Genomic DNA, 21,845 nt, shown 5'->3' on the forward strand with positions numbered 1-21,845 from the left:
CCATGTCAGCCCATGGCCACCTCTTTTGCTACAATGAGGCCACTCTCAGGGTGGAGAAGCAGCACCTCATATTCTGTTCAGGTAGCCTCCAGCTTGATGGCATGTAGATCAATTTCTCCTTCCACTATTTTCCCCTTTCCCTTTCCTCTTCTTTTCCCCACTCTTCTTTTCACCTCTTCTCCTCACCTGCCTATCACCTTCCCGGGTACCTCTCCTCCCTCCCTTTCTCCTAAGGTCTAATCTCGTCTAACCGATTCCTTTGCCTTTTCCAATTATCACCTCCCAGCTTCTTACCTCGTCCTGTATTTTGTGTGTGTTGCTTTGGATTTCTAGCATCTACATAATCTCTTGTGTCAGAGTAAAAATGTCATTTTCAAAGCTCTGCCCCTTTCTTTCGGTAATCTATTCCAATGAAGCAAGTGTGGCACCAAGCAGGCCCTTTGGCTCATCATATACATGCTGACCTTTTAGCTCAAAGACACTAATCCTATGTGCCCACGTTAGGACTGTGTCCCATATATCATATACCAGGTCACCTTACAGCATTCTTTGCTCCAGCATAAGCAACCCTGCCTATCCAATATCTCCCCATAACTCCTAGTGAATCTGTTGTGCATTCCTCTAGCACTATCACATCCTTCCTATAGAATGGTAATTACTACAGTATGTAGTATTCCAAATCACCATGCTCTGCCAGTTCTGAACTTTGACCATCTCTGAACTTGATAGTTTCACCATTAGCAGCTGTCTTTTCCGCTCTCAAGATCCAGAGCTCTTGAATTTCCTTTGTAAACCACTCAATCATTCTCATTTGAAGATGGCCATTAAGCTTTTGTATGTGGTTCAAGATTGGATTTTGATTAATAATTCTGTGAACACAAGATATTTTGCTGGGTTAAAAGTGCTGTAATATCTGCTGGTCTAGTTCCCTTGTCTCCTACGTGGCATGGCTTTAAAGAATTCACACCTCATTCTTCCTTATTCTCTTATTCACAGAAACATAAAGTTCAGGAGGAGGCCATTTGGCCATTTGGATCTTTGTTGACATTTTTCTTAAAGACAGTCTAATTAGTCCCATTTCCTTGCTTATTTCTTGTGCCACTGAAATATGTTGTTTCTTTCCATTATTTAGCCAATGCTATCCTGAAAATTAGCATTTACGGCTTTCACGACCCTTTCAGGCAGTGAATTTGAGATCATAACTACTTGTTGCACAGCTTGAATGGAGAAATTACTGGATACACCCTATCCTCGTTATATGCAAGGGATATGTTCCTCACCGCCGACGCATAATACGATATCGCATAATGTGAATTATTATTTAAATAGAGTAAATAGGGGTGGTCTTCCTAAACATGTTTTATCTGTAATTTATTCACATTTTCATACCAATACGACACAAAAGCAGTACAACAAGGCACAATCGTATTATATTTCATTAATCTAAGATAATATTCAATGTAATAAATCATAGAAAGTTAACATACCAGGGTGTACAGTACTCACCAACAGTGGTAGGTGTGTTTAAGTTGGGCTGGCGCATTGTCAAGCAACAAAAGAACTTTAAAGGCAAGATTCTGTTCCCGGCAGTAGCGTCCCAGAGCTGTGATACCTTTACCTGATGTCGCACTGTTTGTAATTTCCAACTTTTTTTCAAGCATTAAAGTGGTTCTCTGCCATTTGGCTGATGGCCCAGGACATGACAATGGACACTTAGGAGGCATAGTTAAATATTTCAAGCACAAAATCACTGCACTGTAGGTAAAACCAACAGAAGTTTAAGAGTGCAAGATCACACATCCATACCTCGCCAAAACCAATGCGAGACTGGCAGGAGTGAGATTGTGAGGCGCGCGCACCTGCCTTGTATTGGCGGGAAAGCGGAGCTTCTCATCCCAACATTGAGACTGTGAGACGCACGCATGTGACTTGTATTTGCAGGAAAGCAGTGCTTCTCACATAACTGTGAGTTTTGGACGCATATAAGGAGACATTGGTAGAAATAGATTCCTCATATAACTATGAATCCGCATAGTCTGAAGACACATGTAACGAGGATAGGGTGTATTGCTGGAGAACGAAGTGGGCCCTGTCAATGGGAGAACATTTGTGAAAAACAAAGATCATAGCATTATGATCTAAATTAGTAATAAAGAAGGGCAAGTAACAATCTGAACGAACACTGGTATATTCACTCAGTGAAGTAAGAGGGAATCAAACAAGGGAGAAATAGAAGCAAAGCTTGATGGGAGAAACAGTAACAGAATAGTGTAACATCTTTCAGAAGATGATGCTTTAGGAACAGGCTGGACACATTCCTACAGGAAGAAAAGGTAGTGAAGCCAAAGCCCAAGTTCCCTGAATAATGCGAGAAATGGAGAATATGCTGAAATCAGCATAAAAAAGGATACATGATTTTGACAGATTAATCCTTCAAGGGGGAGCCAAGCTAAGTATAATAAGAGGGAAAATAAGTCTGGGAAACAGAGAATACATGAATAGAATAGCAGTTAGCAATCTTCTATCGAAGCGGTAGTATGAAGCCAAGTGGAACCTATTGGAGACATGCAGTATCTAGAAAAATGGGGCCATAAGACATAGGGGACATTAGGCCATTCAGCCCATCAAGGCTGCTCTGCTATTCCTTCGTGGCTGATTCCGGACCAAACTCAACTCCATACACCTGCCTTCTCGTCATGTCCTTTGATGGCCTGACCAATCAGAAAACTATCAAATTCCGCCATAACTAGACTTGGCCCCATCGCAGTCACTGGCAGAGTGTTCCACAGACTCACTACTCTCTGCCTAAAAATATTCCTCCTTACCTCTGTTCTAAAAGGTCATCCCTTAATTTTGAGGCTGTGCCCTCTAGTTCTGGATACCCCCACCAAAGGAAACATCCTCTCCATGTCCACCCTATCTAGTCCTTTCAACATTTGGTAGGTTTCAATGAGATACCCTGCATTCTTCTAAATTCCAGTGAGTACAGGTGCGAAACTGTCAAATGCTCCTCATATGTTAACCCCTTCATTCATGGAATCATCCTCGTGAACTTCCTCTGGACTCTCTAATGACAACATGTCCTTTCTGAGATAAGGAGCCCAAAACCATTGACGATACTCCAAGTGAGGCCTAACTAGTGTCTTATAAAGCATCAGGATTATCTCCTTGCTTTTATATTCTGTTCCTTGAAATAAATGCCATCATTGCATTTGCCTTCTTTCCCACAGATTCAACCTGTAAATTAATCTTCTGGGAGCCTTGCACAAGTACTCCTAAGTCTCTCTGCACTTCTGGTGTTTAAACCTCTCCCCATTTAGATAATAGTCCACAGTATTATTCCTTTTACCAAAGTGCATTGTCATACATTTCCCAATACTGTATTCCATCTGCCACTTTTTTGCCCATTCTTCCAATTAGTGGAAGTCCTTCTACAATAACATTGCTTCCTCAGCACTACCTATCCCTTCTCCTATCTTCGTATCATCTGCAGATTTTGCCACAAAGCCATCAATTCCATTATCCAAATCATTGACAAACAATGTTAAAAGTAGTGGTTCCAATACTGACCCCTGAGGAACATCACTAGTCACTGGCAGCCTTTATTCACTCACTGCCTCCTGCCTGTTAGCCATTCCTCTATCCATGCCTCTATCTTTCCTGTAACACCATAGGAATTTATCTTGTTAAGCAGCCTCATGTGTGGCACCTTATCAAATGCCTTCTGAGAACCCAGTTAAATTGCATACACTGCTTCTCCTTTGTCCACCTTCCTTGAAGAACTCTTAACAGATTTGTCAGGCAAGATTTCCCTTTACAGAAACCATACTGACTTTGACTTATTTTATCATTAATCTCCAAATACCCTGAAATCTCATCCCACTTCCCAATCACCAAGTTTAGGCTAACTGGCCTATAATTTCCTTTCTTTTGCCTTCTTCCCTTCTTAAAAAGTGAACTGACCTTTGCAATTTTCCAGTCCTCTGGGACCATGCCAGGATCAAGTGATTCTTGAAAGATCATGACCAATGCATCCATTATCTCTTCAGCAACATCTCCCAGGACTCTGGGATGTAGTCCATTTGGTCTAGGTAACTTATCCACCTTAAGACGTTTGAGTTGGCGTAGCACTTTTTAATAGCAATGGCACTCAATCCTGATCCCTGACACTCACAGACCTCTGGCACACTGCTAGTGTCTTCCACAATGAAGACAGATGCAAAGTACCCATTAAATTCATCTGCCATTTCTTTTTGCCCCATTACTACCTCACCAGCATCATTTTCCAGTGGTCCATTATCAACTCTCACCTCCCTTTTACTCTTTATATAACTGAAAAACTTTTAGTATCCTCGTTTATATTATCGACTAGTTTGCCCTTACATTTCATCTTTTCCTTTCTTGTAGCTTTTTTAGTTGCCTTTTGTTGGATTTTAAAAGCCTCCCAATCATCCAACGTCTCACTAAATTTTACTATCTTATATGTGCTTCCCTTAACTTTTATACAGTTCGTAACTTCCTTTGTCAGCCATGGTTGCCTACCCCATGCAAATTCTGTGTGACATATCTATCCTGCGCCTTGTGAACTAGTCCTAGAAACTTCAGCCATCTCTGCTGTGCCCCATCCCTGCCAGTATCCTTCTCCGATCCACCTGGGCAAGCTCTTCTCTCATGCCTCTGTAATTCCCTGTTTAACTGGTGATCTCCTCCAGCAGTTTGTTGCTCTGGATTCCAGTATGTGCTGTGTTGTGTGTCTGTCATTTTAGTAGATGTCAGAGGACCAGAGGGTGGCAAATCTGTGGAATTTGTTGTCACGAGTGGCTGTGGAAGCCAAGTGTATTTCAGGCAGAGATATGGGAGAAGGCAGGGGAGTGGGGATGACTGGAAGAATTGGATCAGCTCATGATTGAACGGTGGAGTACACTCGATAAGTCCAATGGCCTGCTTCTGCTCCTATATCTTATGGTCTTGTGGACTTGAAAGTGGCAAACAGTGAGTTGTTTTAAAAAAAACAAATATCCAACATGTCAGGCATCAATGGTGAGAGGAATAACTAGCAGTTCTGGCCAGTTGTGAGAGAAACTGGAAAGGCTGGTTATCTAAACTTGTTGAATTCATATGTTGTACTGATGGCTGTGATGTATTCAGTTGGAAAATGAGGAGCTGTTCTTCAAGTTATTGCTGGGCTTTGATGGAACAGTGTCAGAGTAGAAGTGGGATGAGGCATCAACTCCTTATGTGACACAAGATCTTTTGCTAGTCATCTTAAACTACTCATATTTCCTAATTTCCTCTGCAAGTGTGCAGCTTGATTCAAACTTGACTTGTTTGTGAACTTTGATATATTCAACATCTGCACATGAACTTTAATTACAGATTCTGTGCTGAAGTTTTGTTGAACATTAAATCTAGCATTCCTCTGAAATTCCTTATCTTAATTTGAACCCTGACTTGGGGCTTCCAAGTGAAGCCTGAAGTTTACTTCAGCCCAGCCATTCCTGTACATATCAATCCCCATTTCAGGTCAAAGCCTGACCTATTCTGTTCCCTTTACCAGACTCAAATCTGAACTAGTCCTTAAATCAGTCCCCATTCCCTTTCAGATCCAGATACTACTGCACCCCTGAAGAAAAATCCACCCACCCTGACTGATAGCACTGTGTCTTTTCCTTCTCTTGGGTCACCAGCTTTCGTTTTCTCACCTCTGTAATTGGTAGCATAGCTGGATGAAGGAAATCGGGGGCTAATTACAACACAACAGCATGTCATCCTTGATTCTTTGACTGAAAATTGTTGAGTAAGCAGGACCCTTCACAGTGCCATTCAAGCACCAAACACCACCTCCCATTTCCAGCAGAGACACTGTACAGTGTTTTTTTTAAAACATCCATCCTGTACAGACCTGAAAACAGTTTCCAAGTCTAGGTTTGAGATGTACTGTCAACAGCTCAGACAAAATTAAGTTGAGACCAGAGTGCTTTTGTTTTAACAGGTCATTTCATTTGTCTGTTTATTCAGTTGTGCACCCTTCAAGTATCTCTCACTCAAGATACTGCTCTCTTTTTTGATCTCTCTGAGGCCAAACAGCACTGAGTAGACTAAGCATCCAAAAGCCTTAAGTGTCCTACTGGGAGAATAGATCTGAGTACTGCCCAGTTGTGGCAATTTTGTCTCTTGTGCCTCCATGATTAATCAAACATTTTGTCTGGACTATTGTGGGAACTCTTACGTTCATCACTTTTTGTGTCAACTTTTCCGTTCTTACTCATCTGTGTGAATCTTACCTTTTAGTTTCGATGCTATACATTATGTATGCGTGGTACACAGTATGCTTCCACTTACAACAGGGTTCCAAACCTGAGAAATATTCATAACACAACTGTTCATAAGTTGGAAAAATGGGGGAGCAAGCAGGTGTAGGAAACTGACTCAGTGGTGAGCAATTGAGTCTGCTCCGCTTGAACAATTGCTCTACTGATCAGTTGAGTCCAGCCCCCAATTGTGCAGATCGAGGAGGGGGATGGGGGGAGAAGGCATGCAAAATGTCCTGGTCCTATCTGATAGAAAATACCTGTAGTCAGCAAATCTATCCCCACCCATCCTGCCAGTCTCTCATACACTCATCCATATTTATGGGCTGTCCATTAGTTAGGTGTTGCTAACATGGCAAGTACCTGGCTCTCTGTTTTTATTCAAACTAGAATTAATACTAATTGCATATTGGATTATAGATGTAATCAAAGATGTAGATTTTAAGGAAGTTTTGCTACAAATGGACAGGGTGCTGAGGTATTGCTTGCAATTTTGATCTCTTAACTAAGAAATATATAATAGCTTTAGATCAGTGATTACCAACGGGGGATATTTATGTGTCCTAAGGGGGTCTTATGGGGAAATAGAAGTCATTGGGGGACTTTCAAGATTCTTGTGGCGGGGAGGGGTAAGTGGCACCCTAACTTGAGGCACGAGACCTGACCGACCGTGTCAACTCACTGCCGTCGCCAGCATCTGATAGTATTCCCAGTTTGTGTTAATTTTTTAAAAATAAATATATACAGTGTGATCGCATTTGAGTCTGAAGGCAGTGAAGCCTTGAATTCTTATCGTGCTAAAAAACAGAAACTACAGAAAGTGCATCAATACAATGTAATGTTCCTGGAGTATGGTTTTATTCTGTTCCCATCAGATCAGCGACACCCCATGTGTCTTATTTGTAATACTGTATTGTCTAATGAAGCCATTAAACCACTAAGATTGCTGGAATACTTCTGTAAAAGACACCCTGAAAAGGCTACTTACGATATTACTCAGTTCCAGAAGTTGAAAGAAGCATTGCATACTTGTGTCATTTGCCAAGAAAGCTAAAAATGACCTTGATAATGGTCTCATTGCTTCTTATAACATTTCCAAAATGATAGCAAGATGTGGAAAATCTCATACAACTAGTGAAAGATTAATAACGCCTGCTGTATCAGAAGTGCTCAGCACTATTCTCAAAATGGATACCAGTATTTTAAAGGCAATTCCTCTGAGTAAACTCTGTAGCTCGTATCGACGAAATGAATGAAGACATCGAATATCACCTACGCACAGAGCTACAAAACAACTGAATTTGGGATACAATTGGATGAGTCGACTGTGCGAGGCAGCAAGGCAATGCTAGTGGCATATTTATGATTTATATCAATGGAGAATCAATCTATGACGAGCTCAAAATATATTTTGAAGAAAGAAGTATTCCTATTAGGAACATGATTTCTTGTGCAACAGATGGACCGCCATATATGATAGATTACCATGCTGGTTTAGTGGCATTTATGAAAAAATAAATTCCAAGTCTGTAATCCATTGTGTAATTCATCCGCAACATCTTGCAGCCAAAAACCTCAGCCAGCAACTTTTCTCAAGAGCGACTCTTGTAAAATCTGCTGTCAACAAAGTTAATGATCATCCATAAAATAGAATATTTCACCAGTTGTGCCAAGATAACGGTGAAGAGTTTGAATGCCTGCTTGCTTCACACTGAAGCGTGTGGGCTGTCAAAAGGCTGCTGCTTAAAATGTTTCTTTGATCTTTTTGACACTGTGGTTGAATTTTTGCTCAAAGTCGACAAGAGCTTGGGAAACAAGGTTGAACTTCTACGTGGAGATGTGGCATACCCAGCCGATCTATATGAGAAAATGAACATTCTAAATATGAAACTGCATGGTGAGAGTTTCAATTTAATCCAGGCAAATAGTGCAATGTCCACTTTTGTCAAAAAATTGGAAATATATAAGCAGAACACTGGGAGAAGAACGTATCCACAGTTTGCCTGCATGAAAAGTATGGCATTCCCTTTCACAGACATTGATTTGCAAGAGTACTGCTTACACCTGCAGTCACTGAAGAGGGATTTTCAGAATCATTTGAAGGATTTGAACGATCTGGACATTTCTTCACAAGGTGGAAGAACAAGAAGAGAGCTTACAAGAAGAAATTATCAAAATTCAGAATGATGAAGAAGCAAAAGTGCTTTTCAAAAATATCGGCTTTTGTAGTATGTGGCTACACTGTCATATGAAGTTTTTGGGTATTTGGAGAAGAGCCAAACTGCTCTTCATTGCAATTTCCATCTTCCTACCTTGTTGAGAGAAGCTTGAGTGCAGTGAAAACATAGAAAATACAGAAACTCCTTGGACACGTGAGGACTTACTGCTTTTGCTGTCACAACTTGAACCAGGTATTTCAACTGCTAAAAACCATCAAGCTCAAGGATCACATTAATACCGAGGCTTTTGTACAGTGCACAAGTACTGTGTAAGCTAGGTTTAAAGACAAATAAAACATTTAAATCAGAATAATTTTTTTCATGTTAGCATATAGTAGACATGTTCTTACACTATGGGGGCATTGAAAAATATATTGTGCCTAAGCAAGTGCTTTAGGAGTGTGTCGAGCTAAGAAAAAAAAAGATTGGGAAACACTGCTTTAGAGATGATTCACTAGGTTGATTCTGGGAATAGGGGGTTTAGCCTATGAGCAGACAGTGAGTCACCTAGGATCATACTGAATGGAATTCAGAATAATGAGAGAGGATCCGAAAGAAACATATAAATTATGAAAAGGATAGATAAGACAGATGCAGAAAAGTTGTATCCAATGGCAGATGAAACCAGAACCAGGGGACATAGCCTCAATGTTCAAGGGAGTACAGAGATGGGGAAGAACTAGTTTTCCCAGAAAGCAGTGAATCTGTGGAATTATCTGCTCGGTATCAGTAAAGTTTACCTCATTAATATATTTAAGGCAAAATTAGATTTTTGCATAGTAGGGGGATTAAGTTATGGGGAAAAGGCAGGTTGGTGAAGTTGAGTCCATGGTCAGATCAATAATAATCTTAATGGTGGAGCAGGCTCAATGGACTAGATAGCCTACTCCTGTTTTATTACTGTTCTTGTATTCACCTGCTGTTGATACCCTCACTCATTTGTTGCCTGTAGTACAAGATTTGAGCATTATTCGGTTACACCTTGTTCTACTACAAATGCTTTCCTGTAAGTACAACACACATTGTGACTTTGATGGCTGTCAATTTTCTAGGGGGTATTTGGCTTGCTGGTGGGATGGGAGCTTCGAAGGAGCAAAACCATGTTTAAAGTGGAACATATAATAGAATTAGACAGTTCATATGTGCTAATTTATACTAAATTTCTTCTTCCTGAATATCTTCTGTATCCCTACATTCCCTTCGTATTCATATGTCTTGAATTAGAAAATGAAATTAACATGCAGCAGAAAAACAATGAACGGGGTCAATATACAGAAAAAATGTTAAAATGGCTTGACCAAGGAGCTATTTATAGACTTCAGGAGAAGGAAACTGGAGGTCCATGAGCCAGTCCTCATTTGGTGGATCAAAGGTGGAGAGGGTCAGCAACTTTAAATTCTTTAGTATTATCATTTTAGATGTCCTGTTCTTGAAAGTGCAATTACAAAGGAAGTACAGCAGCACAACTAGTTCCTTAGAATTTGCAAAGATTCAGCATGACATCTAATATTTTGACAGACTTCTATAGACGTGTGCTGGATTTAGCTGGTTACATCACAGCCTGGTGGCGAATCCTGCAAAAATTAGTGAATCTGGTCCAGTCCATCTTGGGTAAAACCTCCCTTCGATTGAGCATATCTACATGGAGCACTGTTGGACTCTTCGTCCCATGTTCTCGATATTTTTTTTTCACCTTTGTATTTGCACACTTTGTTGTCTTTTGCACGTTGGTTGTTGTCTGCCCTGTTGGTGTGGTTCTTCATGGTTGTTGGATTTACTGAATATGCCTGCAAGGAAATGAATCGTATGGTTATAGATGGTGATGTATATGTACTTTGATAAAAAATTAACTATGAACTTTGAAGTTAAAGGCATTACACTGAATATTTGTTCCATTTGCAATGGGTTGGATAAATTAATAGCATAAATAGAAGTACTTTTACAGAAAGGAGGGAGAAAATGCTTGCCTGTTAGCCAAACATTAATGACAAGGAAAATACAGGAATCTACAAAGAAGGGTGTAATAAGAGAAAGCCCTTGTTCAAACTCTGTCCAGGTCTGCTGAGCATGCTCTGGTGGTCAGTCCATGCTTAGGCACCCCAGACCTTTGTTTCCTTGCCCTACCCTCCTGGAGATCCAGTTCACTCATATTCAAAGCATGAAGCTAGCTTCGCATGTGGCTTTCCAGTGCTCATGGCTGGTATGATCAGCCCAGAAAATGGTTGACCATTAAAAAGATTGCAGGTGCAGCAAGTCAGGAATAAATAGAAAATACTGGAGAGACTCAGGTCAGGAAGTACCTATAGAAAAAGAAACTAAATTAATTTCAGAAAAAAGGTCTCCAAAGTGAAGCATAACTGTTTCTCCATCCACCAATGCTGTACTGAGTTATTCCTGCCATTTCTTGCGATTAGGTCAGGAAAATTATGGTTCTGAATGCTTACACCAGTAACTGATGCTTATTTCTTTCTTTAAATCCTAGTTTGCCAGAGGACAGATACCTGCTGAGTCACTCATCAGGAGACTCTTCATTCACCATTTATCGCACCTCTCGAAGAGGAAAGTTCACCAGAGCGGCCTATAACCTTCATGCTGCACACAGCGCACTCCCTTCAGTCCCTTCCACTCTCTCGGTGCCTTGGGTGCCTCTAGATCCCGATGTCCTACTACCTTATCATATTCACCACGGCAGGGTTCCCTGCACCTTTCCTCCCAGGCCTGTGGACAACCTCCAGAACCAAAAGGTTTGTTTCATCATTTTTCACTGGCAGAGGATATTCTGAGTGCACCATGCTGGGGTCCTTCTTCCGAAGAACAACAGATACTGCTGGTAGAGAGCATTGAGTTTCTTGGGTTTGAAAGAGCCATTGTTTAAAATTCTACTGGTGGTGCTATGGGACGGATGGAAAACATAAATGTAAGTCAAACTCACCACTCTGTGGTGCTTTGTATTGGATATTTCAGTCCCACAAACCCACTGAGTTACAAACAAACACATCAAGAAGGGCTTGGGCAGCAGGTATAGGGCAATACCATCACCTGCAGGTTCTCTCCAAGTTGTGTACCACCTTGATTTGGAAATGTCATCTTTGCTGGAGTTTAAATCCTGGACCTCACTTCCCGGCAGCACAGTTGGAGCACCTTCACGGAAGGATTGCAGAGGTTCACGAGGATGCCTGACCATCACCTTTTCAAGGGCATTTTGTAGTGGGCAATAAATGTTGCCCCTGCCAGTGATAATGGCTATCCTGAAAGTGAACTTGAGAGAAATGGCCTCAGCAGGCCATAACAGGCTACTGAAACAACACACACAAAATGCTGGTGGAACACAGCAGGTCAGGCAGCATCTATAAGGAGAAGCACTGTCGACGTTTCGGGCCAAGACCCTTCGTCAGGACTAACCGAAAGGAAAGATAGAGATTTGAAAGTAGTGGGGGGAGGGGGAAATGCGAAATGATAGGAGAAGACCGGAGGGGGTGGGATGAAGCTAAGAGCTGGAAAGGTGATTGGCGAAAGTGATACAGAGCTGGAGAAGGGAAAGGATCATGGGACGGGAGGCCTCGGGAGAAAGAAAGGTTGGGGGGGAAGCTCCAGAGGGAAATGGAGAACAGACAGAGTGATGGGCAGAGAGAGATAGAGAAAAAACAACTAAATATGTCAGGGATGGGGTAAGAAGGGGAGGAGGGGCATTAACAGAAGTTAGAGAAGTCAATGTTCATGCCATCAGGTTGGAGGCTACTCAGCCGGTGTTGTACCTCCAACCTGAGTTTGGATTCATTTTGACAGTAGAGGAGGCAATGGATAGACATATCAGAATGGGAATGGGATGTGAAATTAAAATGTGTGGCCACTGGGAGATCCTGCTTTCTCTGGTGGACTGAGCGTAGGTGTTCAGCGAAACCTTAAATGGGAGAACAGGAATCTTGGCAGAATTCAGGAATGCTTATCTGTATGTGCTGTATACTCAAAAGAACCTTCAATACACATCCAAAGCTTTTGTACTTTTACCAGAGCAGCCTCCAAATTTTATGCTGCACACAACCACCTACTCTTTCAGTGTCCTGGGTGCACATGGATCCCTGCTGCTGTGAACCTTCCCTCCTGTGTGTTGCTGATGTATCCCAGTGACATTCCCTGTGTTTGATAGCCACGTGGCTGAAGTGCATAAATCTGTCAATAAGAATATGCTAACACTGAGGTTAAGTTATTGCACCGTCAGCCAGAGCTCCAGATCTTCGATCCAACAATTCATGTCCCACTATAGCAGCTGGGGAGTTTAAGTAAATTTGGGAATTTAAAAGATGGGCAGCCTGAATAACGCTGACCATGAAGTGACCATATTGTTATTGGTGAACTGAGTGGGTTTTTAACTAATCATGTTATTTAAGGAAGGAGGGAGAGAGAAATAGAGGATGTTAGTTAGACTCATGTTAACAACAGGAAAAATGTCAGGAAGTAGAACAAGAACATTAAGAAATAATAAAATCACTGGGCAAAATTGATATGGTTTTATGATGTGGAAGTTAGTTTTTGTTGAGTTTTTTTTTGAGGATGTTGACAGCAAAATGGATAAATAATGACCTAGCTGATGTGTAATTGGTCTTCAATGATGTGCCACACAAGGTCTGGAATGTATAGGGTGAAGGGTGACCTACTGGCAGGGGCCAGTCGATAGGGAATGGAGGTAGGAATGAAAACATCACTTCTGTGTTGGGAGGCAGTGACTAGTCGGGTGCCAGGGATTGGTCCAGGAGCCTTAGCCGTCCACACTGTGGTCGTTAAGGAGATTCATTCTGATTGTCACCCCAGCAGCCACTGAGCTCTCTAGTTTGGGGTTTACTTTTACTACAGTTTACTGATTTTCTAATTTCCCGTGTATCAAGATGGAACAAGATCTTAGTGATTGTATAATTTTGTTAACATGGCTTGGAAAAGAGACTGATAAATCAGTATGAAATATTTCTTGCTGTGCTCTTGCAGTACCTAGATACACTGATGTACCATTATACCTTCCCATTATACATCTAGTATTGACAATATACCCCCTCCCTGTTGTGCAACTCCCTGCTTTAAACTTTGTATCAATATACCTCACTGCATTCTCCTTCTGATGTCTATGGTGGACATAGAGGCAATTGGCCGAATGTCCTCCTCTTTGCTGGGAATCTGTGATGCTCTGACCTTGCTTCTAAACTGATAAATCTAGCTCACTGATATTTTGTGCATTTGTTCTAAGATGGCCGTGGTGTGGTTAGTAGCTCTCCATGATGCATTCTAAAGTGTATTGTTTCCATGCTATTCTCCCTGAGCTGTTATAATTTCTGATCTTACTCCCAACAGCAATATATGTACCTTCCATCCCACACTTAGTTCACATCCTACAGCTGGGTCTATCTTGTACACTCCATACTATTAGACTCCTCAGTCATCAATATTGGTACATCCATAGTACCTAAAGAATAGAGTTCAGCCCTTCTGACTGTGATATGTTGTAGTCATAGAGTAATACAGCACAAAAACACACCCTTCAGGCCATCTGACTGCAGCATTTTCCCTGCTTGTCCCGGTTGCCCACATTCAGCCCATAACCCTCCAAGCCCCTTCCTTCTATGTACCTATCCAAATGTAGGTACCTATACACACCTCAAATACTTCTACTGGCACCCCGTTCCAGGTTCTCACAACCCTCTGTGGAAAAAAGTTATCTGTCAGGTCCCTTAATCCCTAACTTATTTTGTATCTGAACCCTTTTTGGATCTCTTGATCCTCTGACTGCCCACCTCATCTATACATTCATTCTCCTACATTGAAAAGAATTAAGATCTAGTGTGGCCAATCTCATTCCTATGACTCAAGCCCTCTAGTCCAACAAGCATCCTTGTAAATTTCTTCTCTACCCTCTGCAGCTTGAAGGTGTCTTTCCTATAATGTGTCCAAAAATCTACACAACACTTCATGTGTCACCTGGTAAACAGATTTATTTGTTGAAGTTATGGGCTCTAAGGGTTAATATCAGAGCAGGATCCTTTATCCTCCATAGGCCTGAGATACTGTACTGGTGTTACTCTGTGTCTTATTTTGAAGCCTGGCTGCCTCTGTTTTGTGCCACAATGTGGGTGCAGGAGCTGACTGGCTAAACTGTGGTACCCTCTTAACACAGACCAAGCCTTTCTCTGACTGTGTGTTACGGAGGGCTGCAGATGGGGGCAAGGTTGAAGGCCAAGTTTCAACGGAGGCAGCAGAATACTTAACTTGTTTCTCAGGGTGATGAAATTATATGGATTTGGATCTCAAGGAGGTCAGAAATGTGGGTAGTCACCTGAAGTAGAAGCATCGAGTTGTGAGCCTGCAGAGTGGCCAGTTGATAAAGCTGGGGAGCTGGAGCTAAAGGTTATAGTTGGGACACAAGAAAACAACCTGTGCAAAATACAGTTGTGGCAGAGAGTGGATGAGATGGGTCGGGGTGGGTAGCTGAGTGGTCATGTCATTAATATTTTCCAGTGTCATTGATCTGCTATGCTGCAGAGTCCTGCTTCCAAAGAAGAACTTCAGGTTGATGTGAAGCATTTTGTGGTGAAGCAAAGCAATTTTTACATTATTTCATGTCATACAGAATGTATGGGCTTTAGGAGCCATAAAGGGAACTAAAAACAATTATAACTCCAACTAGTTTGCAGTTCTTTGACTTTGGTTCACATTACTTACAAAGCCATTTGGGATTAATTAATTCTTTAATAGTTTAGGTTTCTGCAGGCTGTCTAATCAATCCACATGGTGGTACAAGTGCTCTCCTGTTAATACAATGGAAGTATGCTTGCTTCATCCCTTTCTACCAAATTGATTCTTCCAGCACTGAAATGGGGTGTTTGGTCCATTCAGGCCAGCCCACAATTGTCCACATTAGTCACCTCTGCAGCCAGATTCTGCTTCCTCACTCATCCCTGTGCCTGCTGTTACTTTGCTGGTGGCATTAACTATATTGTAGGTCTGTTTGTTCCATAGAGCTGATGCTAATTATACACTGTGTTAAAACTGCATTGTTTCACTGCTCCCCATCATTAATAATTGGGACGAATGTGGAGAGTGCTGTAAATGTATAACCATGGGCGTGGAGTGCATTTCCCTACAGCACTATTTCTAATCAAGCTGTAGCTTTAATATTTGCCATTATAAGTTCCATCCTGTGTCCTCTAATTCTGTAATGTCCTTCCCTTTACCTGTAACCCTTTCATCAACACACAACATTCCAGGTAATCTACTCCAGTCCTGGACCATTGTTCATCCTTGATTTTAATCACTCCACCATTCCTGGCTGTGACATACTGATCCACTTTCCACACTTTCACCTCTCATTTCTGAGAATTGTGCTTTTCTATTTTGATGGAGGTGTACATTGAAGAAACAGGAATAACCTGGGTTATGGTTAGATAAATGGTGAACACACTATTTAAAAGCAGCTGCACTTTAAAATTCTCATCATTATTTATCATTACCTTATTGGCTTTGTTCTTCCTTTAATCAGTAACCCTTTCAATTAACAATATTCCAAATATCTGTGATCCAATTCTGGGCATATCCTTGATTTTATTTATTCACTCCACCATTTCCAGATTGACTTCAACTGCTTGGCCCCAAGCTCAGAAATTCTCTCCTTTAACCCCAGTGCCCCTTTATCTGTCAGGGGACACTGTTTAAAATCACACTCTTTGATCAAAGATATGATCATCTGACCAATCACAGAGTCACAGAGTCACAGAATCATATAGCACAGACACAGACCCTTCAGCCCACCATATACAAGTAGACCAACAGGTACTCATTTGTAGTAATTCCGTTTACCAATCCCTGATCCTTCTATGCCTTAATGCTCATGTAAATGCTTATTAAATGTTTTGAGAGGTTTTTTTTCCCTGCATCAGTGTGTTTCAAATTCTAACCACCCTCTGGGTGACAAAAATTCTTCCATAGATCCATTCTAATGATTTAACCTTAAACCTATGCCCTTTAGCTTTAGAAACATCTACTATGAGGAATAGCTTTTTACTCTCTACCCTTTTCTACCCCCCTCATAGTATCTCAGAAGGCTATTGCAATGAGGCCATATGGATAGAACTTAGAAATAAGAAAGAGGTGATCATTTTGCTTGGGTTTTACTGCAAGCCACTCCAACAGAACGCAGGAGATGGAGGAGCAGATATTACAGAAAGGAGCTAGAGTAATAGGTTTATGGTTGTGGGGGATTTTAACTTCCCCAGTATTGACTTGGAGTGTTTTAGTGCAAGGCATTTAGACAGGAAGGAATTTGTAAAGTCTATCCCGAAGAGTTTATTCAGCCATTACATAAATGAGAAGGGGCTGTACTGGACTTAATCTTAGGAAGTGAAACCAAACAAGTGGTGGACATGTCAGTGTGTGAGCATTTTGAGAATAATGTCATCATTCTATAAGTTAAAAGGTCATTACATTAGACCCTGGAGACTTTTTCAATTTTCAGCCTACTGAGGCACTTAACTCATCTTTAATGACGTGTTCCAGAATTCCAGTGATTCCCTTCTTGAACTCGCTAATTATATCAGCTGTATACGAGGGTATAGATGGTGTAGATTGTAGGGAACCTTTTCCCATATCAGAGAGAGATGAAACACAAACACCAGCTTAGGTTAAAGGAGATAAAGGGGATATGAGGAGGACCTTCACCCAGAGAGTGGAATGTACTACCCGATACTAGGTCACTGAAAACATTTCAAATATGACAAGATGAGTATTTGAGTTGCTTAAGCTTAGAAGACTATGGAACAAATGCTGGGAGATGGGATTAAAACGAAAGAGTGCCACTGATCAGTGTAGATGAGTTAAGCCAAATGGCCTGCTTCCATGCTGTATGATTCTATGACTAACATCCTCATTAGTGAATGAGTTTCAACCTCACCTATGTCCTCAGACTCCATGCATATGTCTAATATTTGATCCCTAATGGGCCTCACTCTTTCCCTGGTTATCTTCTGGCTCTTAATATTACAAAATGCCTTAATTTGAGATGTTATATCTAGCATTTTCCTTAATGTTGTCCACCCTCTCTTTATCCTCCTAATTTCTTTTTTGAAGTATTCTCTACTGTTCAGAAGGATTTTTCAGCTCGCCATTCTCTGTACTCATTATATTCTGCTTTTTTGTTTTATTCCAACCCTCAATATCCCTAGACATCCAGAATTCTCTGGATTTGCTGACGTAGCATTCATCTTATGGGATCATTTTGGCCCTGATCTTTCACTGTTTCTCTTTCAAATTACTCCCACTCATCAGATGTAGATATATCCCATGTAGCCGTTCTAAGTCTATTTTTACTAAGTCCAATCTTGTGATATTGCAATTGGCCTTCCACCAATTCAGGGCTTTAATTTCTGGACTATCCTTCTTCCTTTGCTTATAAAATAGTGCATAAAAATTGAAATGTCTTGTTCAGCTTTGGTTGGGCCACATTTAGAGTATTGTGTGTAGTTTTGATTGCCCTAACAGAAGAAGAAATCTGGAGGCATTAGAGAAGCTTGCAGAAGATGTTGTCAAGATGGGACAATTTTAGCTATAAGGAGGTGGTAGACAAAATTGGATTGTTTTCTCTGAAATGTAACATGCCAAACACCACCATCTCTATACCTGGGTATGTACTGTCCTACTGGCAGGACAGACCTAGTAGGTTGTGGCACTGGTGGGAATTGCCCTGTGGGTCCTCAGCATTCACTCAGGAATCCTATGAAATGGCATAACGTCAGGTTAAATTGGTAAGGAAAGTACCTGCTGATGCCACCTATCACCCACTTTGCTCTATCACAGTCCTTAGTGCCCCATCATTCAATGTGTAAGGCTTACCTTGGTCGGTCCTACTGAAGTTCAACTCTTTGCACTTGTCTGCATTAAATTCCATCTGCCATTTTTCCAGATGGTCCAGATCACATTGCAAGCTCTGATAGTCTTCCTTGCTGTCCAGTACAACCCAATCTTGGTGTCATCCGCAAATTTGCTGATTCAGTTAACCATGTTATCATCCATGTCATGTGGCATTACCACCATGCTTAATGAGGCAGACTGAAAACGGAGTTGAGGTGCCGTGGACCATCAATGGTAACAGAATGTAGCTGATCATAATCTGCAACCTCCTGGCTCAGCTTATCACCCACCCTGGTCAGATAGGTGGCAAGATGTGATCACAAGTGGCAACAAGAAAAAATCCAGCTATCACCCACTGGCATTCAGTGACATTACCATCACTGAATCATTCACTGTCACTATCCCAGGGGTTACCATTGAGCAGAGAATAAGCTGGTGTGGTTAGGAATCCTGCAGTGAGGAACTCGCCTCTTAATTTGCCAAACCACTTACAAGCCTTAAATCAGGAGTGTGATGGAATACTCTCTACTTGCTTGGATGAGTGCAGCTTCAATAACTCTTCAAGAAATCTGACACCAGGTTTAGCCTGTGATGCCCTCATCCCTTGTAAGAACAGAAAAATAGAGGCTGAGGGAAGGCCTGATAGACATATATAACATTATGCAAGGCATGTATAGAGTAGATGGTTACTGTCTTTTACTCTGGATGGAATTGTCAAATATAGTATTAAGGTGAGAGGGGAGATGCGTGGAGTATGTTTTATCAGAGAATAGTTGGAGTGTGAAATCAGGTTCACTGGCTCGGTGAGTAGGAACAAAAGACACTCACTACCAGTAATAAAGTTAACCATTTATTTTCAGGAATAAGACAAACACTAAACATTCAGAAAACCACTCAAGTTACACCCAGTGGCAAATAGAGTGTGCAGTTGAGCCTTCTGTCACTGCAGCACACTTCCACTGATTCCGTGACACTATTCACAACCTGGTCCACAGTGACCCAGAGAAGCGTACAATAAACCACTCGAATTACAGCCAGTTTCGTGCATCGGGGCTCGCCAGCCATGGTTGGCGGCGTATCCAGGAGAAGGAAAACTCTGATCTCAAACCTTGTGACTTCTGCCTTGTGACTAAATCCACTCAATGGAAAAGCTTCGGGAATAAACCCCTCAGAAAGATCCAGAACTGGAGTCCCTAAAGCAAGCCTACATTGAGTTCAACACTACCTGGCAACTCCTGTGACATCGCTGGTGCCAAACTGTATTTGCTGGTCCTTTGAATTCATCAGCTGCATGGAGAGGGGAACCCTACTGCATGGACAATAGCTCTCCATATCGTACTGCCTTGGTTTACATATCACCTAGACAGCTAGGATACAATATCCTTGGTGACACTGACCAACGGGGGAACTCACTACACCCAGTTACAAATACTTAACTAAAGGGTGTGTCCAGGTCCTCTCTTACTACAGCACTCTTAGACTGTTTTCCTGGCACCATTTGTGACCTGGCCCGCAGTGACCCAGCACGCAAAAGAGACCACGTTTTCAGCACACATGGTTTATACTCTAGATGTCATCAGCTAGTAGAAGGAGGTGCAATGCTTCTTAAATGGGCCAATCCCTAGCTAGCATGAGTTTTTGATGAACAGGTAAGATAACCACTTCTTGCAGCATTTGGTGCCTAGATTATGCTGTTAGGGGAAATGGTAGAAGCAGTTACAACAGCAACATTTAAGAGAGTGTAGATAAACATATGAAGAGCCAGGGAATGGAAGGAAATGGAGTTCATGCAGATGGAATTAGTTAGATTGGCATCATGGTTGGCACAGACATTAATACACTAAATGGTCTATTCCTGTGTTGTACTGTTCTGTGTTCTCTCTGTAACTATTCTGATACTTAGTTAATGTCACTGTTCCATTTTTTTCCCTAACCTACCATGCTATAGATAAAGTTATGTTGGACAATGCTCCTGTGAGCAAGTTCTTATAAATAATTAGGAGATGGAGCAATGAGCTCAACCACTGTACCCTCTGAAACTGAAAAAAAATGCTGGTTGGTGCTGGCAGATTTCAGTTTCAGAGAGGGATAATAAGTGTGAGGTTGTATTTGCTTTACTGTCCACCCTCCCACCACTGCCTCTCTCCCCCATGCCAGCTTCCAGCCATCTATCAATTCTGTCAGTGACAGTGATGGTATCATCCATTATTGTGAGTCTAATCTGCACAAGTATCTCCTACCAGCTGTTAATGTCTTTGGAACCTCTGTGCAGTAGGTATACACACATGCACACACCCTACCCTACCCTACCTGGGCCTAATGTTTATTCAGGAGTTATTATTGGCAGAACTCCATATCAGAACTAGTAGAAGGGAAGGGAAAGTTTTGCTGTAATTGTTTCAAACATTGCAGTTATCTGCAAGTATTGTGTGCTTGATTTTGACAATGTGGTTTCACATTTGCAGATGGGTGTGGCAAAAGCAAAGAGAGACATACTTGCTCAAGGAGAGGCAGTTACTAAGGAAACAAAAGGTCATCCTTCATCGACGAAGCAGACTGAAAAGCAAGATCTTACAACAAACAAAAAGAAGAAGAAAAAGAGGCAGGGTCGAATGAAGAAATGGAGAGCAAAGCTTAAAGCACGGAAAGCACAAGACAAACAGGGGCAGTAAATGTGAAGAGTGAGTCAGAGCTGGAATGTGCGTATGTCACTCTGCACACAGCCCACAGCCCTTCCTGTTTCAGTAGGAATGTCTAAGTAAGTCCTCTCGTGGAAAGAATGTGATCTGACAGACCAGAATCCTACTGTACATGTCGACACATTTCAGCAGAAGATCGTGAGAAAACCACAAAATGATTTGTGCCAGTTCTGTAGGTAGCTACATGCGATTGGTACAGCTTGTATCACAAGCCTGTTGGAGAGGATGGACAGACTGAAGGCTACCTCCTTTTATCACAAATAAAACATTGAAGTGCTCATTCTCCCCAGCATCTGACTTGCTGATGTTCATTGGGGTATACTGTAACATTTTAAACGTATTGCCTTTTGCTGAATGCTGTCCATTTTTAAAAGACACTTTTAGCTGTGAGTTTGATGTGAAGAGTTATGATGATGATTCACTGGTCATTTGGTCTGAGCTCATTCAGGAGCTCATCCAGTCATTGTGCAACCCTTCACACACGTTATATGCACAGTGACTGCTCAGCACACTCAATTTTATACTACTAATAAAAGACATAAGGAAATGAAACGTATGATGCATCATCAGTAACAAGAGCTTCCTACTCTGCTGGGATTGAAATTATATTCCTCACTTCAGTGCACATTATATATGTGGTGAGTGACTGATCTGGGCTTTGGATCGCCTTTTGTTCCCAGCTTGTGGTGTTTTACTCCCTCCTGTGCTGAATTTCAAACCTTACTCTTGTT

The 21,845-nt window shown here is 41.5% G+C and overlaps 1 protein-coding gene across 4 annotated transcripts in view; it reads left to right on the top strand.

Moving 5' to 3' along the window:
* The window catches only part of ice2 (interactor of little elongator complex ELL subunit 2), a 121,056-nt gene extending 99,289 nt beyond the window's left edge, over nucleotides 1-21,767 (top strand). For 2 of the 4 annotated variants that reach the window (XM_059945988.1, XM_059945991.1), the window contains 2 exons: nucleotides 11,013-11,274; nucleotides 20,881-21,764. In XM_059945988.1, the coding sequence (XP_059801971.1) occupies nucleotides 11,013-11,274; nucleotides 20,881-21,087 (469 nt within the window). In that variant the 3' untranslated portion in view covers nucleotides 21,088-21,764. Of the gene's footprint in view, nucleotides 1-11,012; nucleotides 11,275-20,880 lie in introns of all 4 variants that reach the window. The other 2 variants (XM_059945989.1, XM_059945990.1) reach the window with 2 other exon arrangements.
* Nucleotides 21,768-21,845: the final 78 nt, after the last annotated feature.

This window comes from Hypanus sabinus, chromosome 21, assembly GCF_030144855.1.
Source record: "Hypanus sabinus isolate sHypSab1 chromosome 21, sHypSab1.hap1, whole genome shotgun sequence".
Lineage (NCBI taxonomy): Eukaryota > Metazoa > Chordata > Chondrichthyes > Myliobatiformes > Dasyatidae > Hypanus > Hypanus sabinus.